Raw genomic sequence first — 10,719 nt, 5'->3', positions numbered from 1 at the left:
TTCCAAAATAACCTTGATGGTTAACTTATTGTGCATTCTCTCTATCTCAGAGTGAACAAGCGGCCATATCTAGGATATACAATAAATGACCCAGAGAACCCTGACTGAAAGGGTGCTTCCCTCACCTAATTACATATATTATCCATTCCCAGTATACATTGACTTCATATATAGAAGCCAATGTTAATGTCAACTAAACATCTCAATCTCAACCGGTAACAGAGTTTCCTATGCGTCTCTTTGGAGTATCTATGTGGTGGGGACGCTTCTTGTGTCGGCTGAACATATACACAGGAACCCAGCACCCTGCCACCACAAGTATATAACCCAGGAGCCTAAAGAAGAGATAAGCATCCCCATGATTTACTAATGGGAAATTACTAATGAGTCCAGTGTAGTAGTTCATCAGGAGAAAGGACATAGATAATCTGAGCATCAATGTGCAAGGAAGTCAAAGTAAAAGGTCGAGAATTGTGCATGCAGAGGTCAGAAATGCTGCGGTATTATATCCCAAGAAGAGGTACAGACAGGGTCCGCTCATGATCATTTTTCCAGCAGAATGCGGTTTTCCCTCTCTACCAGCAGTTGCAGTGGAGGTGGCTGTTGCAGTGGCCGTGGTGGTGTTTGGAGAGTGATCGTCTTGCCAATATCCTCCCGGAGGACTAAGAACAGCTTGGTACGTGGCAGCCGCAACCAGACCAGCCACCACGAGGATCATGTCACGAGGTGATTTAGTGTTGCTGCCGTTTCCAAGGACATTTAAGAATCTGTCCTGCAGTTCGGAGAAGGTAAGTTGCCGACTCAAGTGATCTGAAAGCCCTGTGACGCCAGAGAGGCTTGAAGCTCGTTTTGCATTGGCATTGCGCAGGATTTTTCCCACTTCTTCCTTGTTATTATGCTGAAATCGCTCATAGAAGATGTCTAGAGCAGTCAAGCCTTCAAAATTCTTTGCGTTCACATTCATACGCCCAATCAGCAATTTGATGACCTTCCCATGAACGAAGCACACAGCCGCTTGTTAACAAAAAGATCATTTTTTTCCTGATCATGGTGTCCCAAACAAGAATATGAAGTAATCGTGATAAATATTAATAAACGACTAGTACCTACACCAAAAGGAGAAACCAATAACAGTAATAGCGATAATCACAGGGATATACCTCAGGCTGATTCGTGAGGGTAGCAATATGCAGGACGGTATTGCCATCCTCGTCATTCCAATTCAGTATCTCTTCCATCTTGACTCGCATCAGCCATCCAACCAATACCTTGACCGAGTTAAGTTTGCCATTCTTCACGGCAACATGAACCGCTGTCTCGCACCTGCTCGTCAAGTCCTCGATGGACGATGGGCAGGCGGAGAGGAACTCAGCCAAGAGCACGTCCGCCTCAATCTCAGCCGCGTAATGCAACGGAGTAACCCTCCCTCTCCCTTTGACCCTGATCAAGTCCACGTCGACGGTCATCAATGCTCTCACCGTCTGAACCTGACCGTTTTGCAAGGCCAAGTGCATCGGGCTCAGCCCGAGATGGTTGAGTTTACGAGCGAGCGATGGCCTCAGAGTGGCAATTTCCATGGCGAATAGCGTTTCACCTACACACGCAGACATATGCAAAGGGGTGTTGGCGTACGGCGTGTCGTCTATTCGCTGGAGAATGTGCGGATTACTGGCTAGGCGCGCATAGAGCTTGTCGATGTCCCCATCTTCGGCCGCTCGCTGCAGCTGCTCGTCCATGCTTTATAATGATTCGAGGACTGAGAAAAAACTTGTTTGGTGTTAAGTTTCTTGAAACTGGAAGTTGTAAGTAGTTGCCCTTTTATAGTGGAAAAATCAGAAATCTTATTTTTGACTTGGGTTTAGTTCGGCTGGGCACATATAATAATATCTTTTGATATCTGGATATTTTTTTTTATGATGATTGGCCAATAGATGGCCTTTTGGCACGCTACCATTCGAAGATCTTGTACAGGAGAATTGAGGGCTACTGCGAAAGCAAGAGGTTCAAGTCTGACAGAAGGCTTCATTCGATTTCCATTTTAAATTTCTATCTATAACACGTCATGAGCGCGACCATCTATATGTCACAGTATGAACCCCAGCTTGACCGTACATTCTTCAGAACTCCCTTTCAGCATACAATTGAACCCCAGAAAAGGATAAGAAGAAAATCTTTGGGAACGCACAAAATATCTTTAGAACTTGTGCTGCAGCTTATTATTGGAAGTTTGTTGCGTAAATTTTTTCACAAAAATGAGTCATTTGAGATTAGGAGTGAACAATTCTATATTCCGTGTAAATCGTACCTAGAATCTGAAACATATTCGTTTGAACAGATTTCTTATATTTTGGAATCTAGAACCTATCTTGTATATCATTTACCTCCATAATTTGGGATAAGTACACTAATGGTGCCATAAGTTATGTACGGGGCTCACTTTGGTGCCAAAAGTTTCCGTCGGATCACTTAAGTGCCAAATCGGAGGGAAAACGCTCACTTTGGTGCCACCGGCGAAAGATTCCGGCCAAAATGATTTTTTTTTTTTTTTAAAATTGAGAAGCCTTTAAATGACGTCGTTTTCGGTCCTCCTTAAGAAAACGACGTCGTTTTGCCGTCCTACGTGGATGGCTTCATGGAAACGACGCCGTTTAGCTTACATGGGGAAGAAATTAGGGTTTCGGGGTCGAAGCCATGGCCGTCGTCGGGGTTGGGGTCGGAGTTGGGGTCGGCCTGCGGCCGCCGAGTGGCCATCATCGAGGTCGGGGTCGGGGTCGGGGTCGGCTACGGCCGTCAAGTGGCCATCGTCGGGGTCGGGGTTGGGGTTTGAGCCGCGGCCGTCGAATGGCCATCGTCGCGGTCGGGGTCGAGGTCGGGGTCGGAGCTACGGCCGCCGAGTGGCCATCGTCGGGGTCGGGGTCGGGGTCGAGGTCGGAGCCACTGTCGTTGAGTGGCAATCGTCGGGGTTGGGGTCGAGGTCGGGGTCGAAGCCGTGGCCACCGAGCACAAGGACCGTCGAGGACGGCGACGGCCGGAGATTAGGGTTTTGAATTGGGGAGACACCAAACGGCGTCGTTTTGGTATTTGGATGCTGACTCACCTCTCCGACGAGCCACGTCGGCGTCAAAAATTAATAAAAAAAGGCCACGTCGGATTTCCGGCCAATTTTGTCGGAGTTGGCACCAAAGTGAGCGTTTTTCAAATTTTTTGGCACTTAAGTGATCCGATGAAAACTTTTGGCACCAAAGTGAGCGCCGTACACAACTTATGGCACCATTAGTGTACTTATCCCCCATAATTTACTAACCACAACTTATATTTAGAATGTGAATATTAATAAAGTAAAAGTCTTAATCATATAACGGAAGCTCAGACTAGTGTTTTCACATTATAAATTCATCATCGAACACCATGGATATTGCAGAATCGCGCAAAGACCTGAAACCTATTCATCGAAATATGTTCTTCAATTTTTGAAACCCGGAACTACAGGTTCTTACTAGTCTAGTTCTCAAATTCCAAGTTCTATCCTAGAACCATGCTCACCTCTAATTGAGACTATACTTACAATCATTACATTACTACTAAGTAATATTTTATGATGGGATATTATTAGCAATATTAAGATCCACCACTATTCAAAATCTTTGCTCTGAAATCGAGGACATACATCAAGTCTAGTTTGTCAAATAAGAGTTTGGATCAAGTAAGTACATTCTTGATCACTTTATTCATGGACTTGAAAATGTGTAAACCTTACCTCAAAAGGGACAAGGTAAAAAAAGAAAGAATATAACTGCATGGATATAATTATTTATTTTAACCATCTTGAGGAGTATGTGGATTCACATGAATGTGATGGTGAGCGGGAGGAAGTTTCTCCGGAGACCTCTGAAAAAAAATTCCACGCTAGGGAAAATAATTGAACCGTCTTCACAAAACTACATCCTATCTCAATCGAAGGACCGCGTTTTTTGACATGTTTAAAACTCGTCGTTATCGAAGAACCGTGTGTTTGAATGTTCATGATAAATGACAAGTGAGGTTAATCTGATGTCAAAATATCAAAGAACCGCGTGTTTGGATGTTCATGATAAATGACAGGTGAAGTTAATTAAATGTCAAAATTTCAAAAAACCGCGTGTTTGGATGTTCATGATAAATGACATGTGAAGTTAATCACATGTCAAAATTTCAAAGAACCGCGTGTTTGGATGTTCATGATAAATGACAGGTGAAGTTAATCAAATGTCAAAATTTCAAAGAACCGCGTATTTGGATGTTCATGATAAATGACAGGTGAAGTTAATCAAATATCAAAATTTCAAAACACCACGCCTTTAAATGTTCATGATAATTGACAGGTGAGTTAATTAGGCATCAAAATTTCAAATATTAATCTAAATGTGACTTTGCATATCAGCCAAAAAAATAATAATTCCAAATTGCAATCCCCAAGTTCAAGAATTCAAGGTTCGCTTTTCCGCCATTACTGTAGTTTGTTCTTGTACGAGTTGCTGCGAAAACTAATCGTGGGACAAAGCTTCGGTGACAGTCTGTATAGAAAAGAACCATTCAGGAGGAATACTTTCATTACACAACTGGCATGTTTTCTTGCCCATATATACATAATAAGGGAAGGTGTTAACAATGTTTATGGAAGGACTTATATCCTACAACTGCACCCGCAGCAGACGATCTTCCAACTAGCAAGCACTCCATCGGAGTTAGGCACTGCATTCCGATTTCAATACCTCGATTAAACGGTTTATTGTCTTCTTAGTCTTCCTTTACAAAGTGCTTTGATTCCAAAACAAGCTGGTGTGATGAAGTTGAGAAAGCATCTTCACAATTACAATGCAGTTCTTGATTCCTAGCCTTGGAATCTTTTGAACCGCAGGCAATGGGTGCGATCATGGTTCTCTTTCAAGCACGAAAACGTGGGAAACCCACATCAGTTTTTTGGCGGGGCTCGCCGAATCTGTCGAGTTCAAGCACGCTCGAGAAGGAGGATGAGGAGGAGGAGGAGGAGTAGGACAAGAAGAGAATCATCCCCTTCAGGTGAGACCTCCGAATGAGCAGCAGTAAGTAGTACACGAGCGCATGTGCGGGGAGATGGATACGACGAAGACTGCGAGACGAGGAGCGGGGTCAAGTCATCTCTCTCTCTCTCTCTCGCTTCTTCTTCTTCTTCTTCTTCTTCTTCTCGATTAATGGTGGACGAGAACGGAGAACGATCGAAGGAGTGTTTGGAAAGACCCCATTTTTAACTTTTCCTCCGGACGGCTTTGGAGCGAGCACCGTCTATTTTGTCTTGCGCGAGCAACTTACGGACAACGAAGACCGAGGAAGCTGGAAGCCAAGCTGGTGCGAAATGTCTATTTTGTCCCCCGGGGAACGGGGGGAAGCATCTGGCCATGGGGAAGGGTCGTCGGTAGCAATTATAACCCCCACCCACCAATTTAGAATTCGAGGATTCGACGGGATTTGACATAAATTAATTCGAATAGACGCAAATTGATATGTTACCGTCTGTTATCATTATGAAAGAAAGGGTTATATTCAATTTTTAATTTTTCTTAAATATTTTTAAGTTAATATCACGAAAACTCTAAACTCGTATGTGTTTATATATATATATATGATAAATTTATTCCAAAAGCATAGACGTTAGTTTATATTAAATTTTATCATCAAATTACTGAATTTGATAATACACGGTAATTAAAAAGTGTACTAGTTTAAGGTTTTACCTTCTACTTGTCACAAATGTACAAGTTTGTGATTTTTGTAGTATTAATTCAATTTAACGGAAATTAACAGAGAGTATATTTGTGACAAATGTAGCAATTTGGGATTTTTTTTTGTAGTTAAAGAATTAATTTATGGTAAATTTATCGCATAAATATCAATTTGATATTTTTTGTGATAAAAAATTAATTTTTCGTTATTTTTCATGGATATATCAATTTAAATTTTTTTGTAATATTTAATATTTTTTTATGATACAAGTGATTAAGTGAAACTAGTTGTACTGAGTAAATTTCTCATTAGACATAACAACTAACTTACATTCAGAAGACTATGGCAAAGAAGAAGAATCAATACCAAATGCAGCATTTGCAAACTATTGTTTTTGCCATGATCTCCCATGTAACTTGTAGCAAAATTTATGAAATGACCATATTTGCTATAGTAATGACAAGTCCAAACAACCCCTGAGCTATCAGTAGAAATGTGAGATTGTCCATAAAGTCGCTGTTGGCTTTGGCCTCTCTCTATTTTTGTGCCTCAGCCGCGCCACGGCCATTATGTCCTCTACGGTTTCTTCCATCACTCTTACCACTACCACTAGTTCGAGATTGGGACAAGAGTTGAACTATTTACCGCAGTATTCATTGTCAAGAAGCAGAAGAGAGAACTTCCGTAAATAGTTCAATTATCAATCTCAACAACTCACATATTAATAGTCTAATCAATTGATTAATCTTATCAAATTACGTGTCAATGGTCCATTTCATTAATTAAACCCGCGCTCAAATATTTAATCATGATCAGGCATAATGCCTTTTGATGAGGTAACTAAGATTCCCTCTTAGTTAGGTCTCCACCTATATTGTTAGTGGCCGACCCCCAAGGATATCCTGACATTAATATGCATATCCACAAATCCCTCAATAGATTTACAGAGACATTGAATACCAAACCCACACCCTCTAATATTTGGAATCAAATACATAATTAATCTCATAAACTTAAATATATCTCACAAATCAAATACATAACCTTTCACAATTCAACTCATCTGCAAAAATATTTTTCATAAAACATTTCTCAAATCATTTTAGAACTCACATGATAAATAGATTTCACAAACCGAACCAAATCACCTTTCACAACTTAATTTTTCAAATATAATGCATTTCATAATATATTTCACAAATCAATACATATATCCTTTCATAAACCATACTCAAAGTAGACTTCAAAACTATTTCTCAACTCCGTTCCTCAAACACAATATATATAATAAGACATTTCTCATTCCACTTCGAAACTCATTTCATAAACCAATAACTTTTCAAAACGCCTTACATAAAATGTTTCTAAAACCATTCACAAATAACCGAAAAGTAGTAAATACTCAATCTAACATTTTATGCAACAAACGTGCTCTTTTAGGTCTTTTAGTGTACCAAATTTCTATCACTTTCAAGACATGCGTTTACAAATTTATAGAAGAGAATCAACATCAAAATCAAGTAAAACACTACCACAACTATGAAACAACTAAGCTAAACTTAATCGCTAGCAAATAGTTCTCAAACGTCAAAAAATCGCTCACCCAAAGCAATTATATAAAGCCGTTCGCAACGCAAAACTTGATCACGCTATAACTCTATTTACTGAACTCCATTTCAAGTGAACTTACGTTAAGAATTAAAGCCCTTTGGAAGTTCTAGAAGAAGCACAGTTTGGCCGACTCAAATTCTAGCTGGCAACCTACGAAATTTGACTTGAAAGCCACTGATCGTATATTATTCATTGCGCACGTGAAACTTTGAAAAATTGTTTCAAACAAACCGCAAGCTCAATTGAGTTCTAAAATTCTATAGCTCCACAACACCCTAAAAACTATCAATCCCCCATAATCTCTTAGCTTGACAACCCCTAAATCGGATTTTGCAACTCAAAGTTCACTTAATTCCGAGTTTGTGCCATAATTTTAAAAACTTGAAAGTTAATCAAAACACCTCACGTCACAAACTAGCGTTGAAGAAGAAAATGAGTGCGAGAGCAAGAGCAAGATAGGATTTTCTTGAACCAAATCAGATACCAAATGGGGCATTTTTTGTTTTTAAGAGCTCTATTTATACCTTGATTTCTTCTTTAACTGAAATACCCCTTCTTCGATGGCTGCAAACAGTCACATGCTTGCTGACTGGCAAAGATTTAGCTGGCCGGCGAGCGCAAACTCTCATTCGAGACAATTTGGCCGCTTCAGGACCTTGTCTGGGACAAAGTCCACTCTAAACCATTTCTTGAGAAAAATGCCTCTACTTCAATCCCTAATTTGAAAATTTCACCTTTTCCGCCACTACTGTAGTTTGTTCTCTTACGAGCTGCTGTGACAACCAATTGTAGGACAAAAACTTCCATAACAGCTTGGATAAGTAGAAACATCAGTAATACTTCCATTAAAAAACCGGCATATTTCCTTGCCAATCTATACACAACTACAGAAGGTGATGAAAATGTTTCACCCTACATGGAAGGACTTATATTCTAAAATGCCACCTGCAGCTTCCAACTAGCAAGTACTTCCGTAGGAGTTAGGCATCGCATTGTGATTTCAACACCACGTTGAAAAGATGTGCTGTCTTCTTAATCTTGCTTTACATGGTGCTTTGATTCCAAAACAAGCTAGAGCGATAAAGTTACAGAAAGCCTCTTCACAGTTAACATGCAGTTCTCAATTTCTAGTCTTGAAAACATCAGGCAATGAGTGCAATCATAGTTCTCTTTTAAGTCATCGCTTCAGATGTTCCTCCCTTATTAAATTATACACTGGAAAGCTGCAGCCAGCATGTAAGCAGAATTCTGAACTCAAGGCATCTCCACCAAACCTTGTGGCACTGGCTGTACACATTTGTTTAGGCAGGATCTGAAATCTGATGCTCAAGGTACTGAGGCAGGACAAGAAAATGAGCCCTAAATTGTATCATTGGCTCACCACATTTAGGATCAGAAATCTAAAATACTAACTCGAAGAAAGCACCAACTTCAGAGAAAATAGACCAAGAAAAACTCAAAACTGTACCTTTACAGAAAGCAGAATGACCTGAATCCTAAGCAGCACCACTGCTGTGACCTCTTTTAGAGTGGGAAGTGCTTTGCGGTCCCCTTGAGAGTTAACCACTGTGACTGCGACTTGTTGGGACGCATAATTATCTTGGGAAATATAAATGTAGTCAGTGTGGTTAACCATCAGCTTCACCCCCAAAATCAGTGTAAGAGACCACAATCTAGAAATTTCTATGCTCCATGTATGACTGAGCAAGAGTGAATGAAACCGATGGTTGATAAACATGCTCAAAGATTAACACCCTTTTTTCAAAGACATGTCTTATCTTCTATAGGGCTTGAGGTTATAATTTTGGAACTCGGTTCCAAATGTTATGGATTCCTCATCAAGCTTCTTCTTCAATCTTCTCCAGGTTCTCAACTTGTCAGATTGGATCAAGCCTCTGTAAAGTGTCTCAAAGGTAACCTTTTGAGGAAGAAGGCCATTCTCGATCATCTCCACAAAGAATGTACAAGCTTGCCTCCATTTCTGCTTCTCACACAAGTCATGGATCAATAAGGTATAAGAATCTAGATCTGGCCCCATACCATTTCTCTTCATATCCTCCCAAATTTCCCTCACGATCCCCATCTTATCTAACTTCACAAACATGGCTATGAGAATGTTGTAGGTATGCATGGTGGGCACACAGACATTATCCTCCTTCATCTTCCTATACAACTTTAGCGCATTGTCAACATCTTTCCTTCCCCTATACTCCTTAAAGAAGCAATTATATGTAGCAGCACAAGGACTCACCCCATTGCTCACCATCTCCTCAAGCAACTCCTCCGCATCGTTGATCTTCCCGCACGAACAGAGACATTTAACAACAGAAGTATATGTCGCCACGCTCAAGCTAATTCCCCTCTCCTTCATCATCTTCATCTTATCGAGCAATAACTGCGGCTTATGCGCCCTACTATACACATGCAACACAATGGAATAACTAGTCACATCAGGCTCGATCCCTCTGTCGCGCATTTCATCAAACACCTTATCGGCAGCCCTCAGCGTCCTCTCGAACCTTTCATCCGGATGCAATCTCGCTCTCCTACAAATCCCATTCAACAACACATTGTACGTCACCAAGTGAGGCTCCACCCCACGCTCAATCATATCATTCAAGAACCTCTCCGCCATGTCTATCCTGCCAATCTTGCACCACCCATAAATCAAGATCGTATACATTTTGGCATCCGGGTCAAACTCCCCACAAGCCTTCCTCTTGTTAAAAATCTCCACAGCCACTTTCACGTACCCGTATTTACACAGCGTGTCGAGCAAGTAATAGTAATCCTTATTACCCGGTCCACGCTCAACGAAGCTACCAATGTCGTCGAACGCACGCACGGCCTGGCGCGTGAGCCCGGCCGCGACCAGCCTTCGTATGAGGATGAAGAAAGTGGTGGTCGTCGGGTGGATGCTGTTCTGGTCCATCTCGACGATGAGCTGCCAGACGGCGTCGAACTGCCGCACCTTGGAGAGAATGTCGATGAGGAGGTTGTAGGAGGCGGAGGTGAGAGGCGGGTCGGGGAGGGACTTGGCGTAGTTGAAGAGGGCGACGGCGATCTTGGAGCTGTGGTGGAGGCGGAGGAGGGTCTGGTGGAGGAGGGGAGCGGAGAGGGCCACGCCGTGGAGCTGGAGCGACGACTCCATGGCGTGGAAGGGGTTGTGGTGGTGGAGCAGGATTTGGGATATCGAGTCGGCGTCGCTCGAGGGCTCGAGGGTCGGGAGGGGGTCGTCGGCGGAGGCGGGGGCCGCGCCGTCGAGGACGGCGGCGCAGAGGCGGCGGAGAGGGAGCGTAACGGCGGGAGCGAGAGGCGTGACGGCGGGTCTCAGCTTGAACGCCGCCATGTTGCCGGCGATGAAATTTT

At 42.1% G+C, this 10,719-nt stretch overlaps 2 protein-coding genes across 4 annotated transcripts; both read right to left on the bottom strand.

Annotated features, from left to right (window-relative positions):
* On the bottom strand, positions 1 to 1,772 carry LOC104416018 (ankyrin repeat-containing protein BDA1). 2 transcript variants are annotated; one of them, XM_039300371.1, is made up of 3 exons: positions 1,670 to 1,772; positions 1,161 to 1,594; positions 1 to 988 (listed from the first exon to the last, which is right to left on the bottom strand). In XM_039300371.1, exons 1-3 carry the CDS (start codon positions 1,734 to 1,736, stop codon positions 452 to 454), a joined length of 1,038 nt encoding a protein of 345 aa, XP_039156305.1. In that variant the 5' UTR covers positions 1,737 to 1,772; the 3' UTR covers positions 1 to 451. The 2 variants fall into 2 exon arrangements, with proteins under 2 accessions (XP_039156305.1, XP_010025765.2); XM_010027463.3 differs by having other exon boundaries at positions 1,161 to 1,772.
* Positions 1,773 to 8,168: 6,396 nt separating this feature from the next.
* LOC104416019 (pentatricopeptide repeat-containing protein At2g13420, mitochondrial) lies at positions 8,169 to 10,719 on the bottom strand. Of its 2 annotated transcripts, none has more exons than XM_010027464.3 (2): positions 8,819 to 10,719; positions 8,169 to 8,709 (listed from the first exon to the last, which is right to left on the bottom strand). In XM_010027464.3, the coding sequence occupies exon 1, from the start codon at positions 10,697 to 10,699 to the stop codon at positions 9,125 to 9,127; it is 1,575 nt and encodes a 524-aa protein (XP_010025766.2). In that variant the 5' UTR covers positions 10,700 to 10,719; the 3' UTR covers positions 8,169 to 8,709; positions 8,819 to 9,124. The 2 variants fall into 2 exon arrangements, with proteins under 2 accessions (XP_010025766.2, XP_010025767.2); XM_010027465.3 differs by having other exon boundaries at positions 8,169 to 8,684.

The sequence above is a fragment of the Eucalyptus grandis genome, chromosome 8, assembly GCF_016545825.1.
Source record: "Eucalyptus grandis isolate ANBG69807.140 chromosome 8, ASM1654582v1, whole genome shotgun sequence".
Classification (NCBI taxonomy): Eukaryota; Viridiplantae; Streptophyta; class Magnoliopsida; order Myrtales; family Myrtaceae; genus Eucalyptus; species Eucalyptus grandis.
This window is presented reverse-complemented; position numbering and strand designations above follow the sequence as displayed.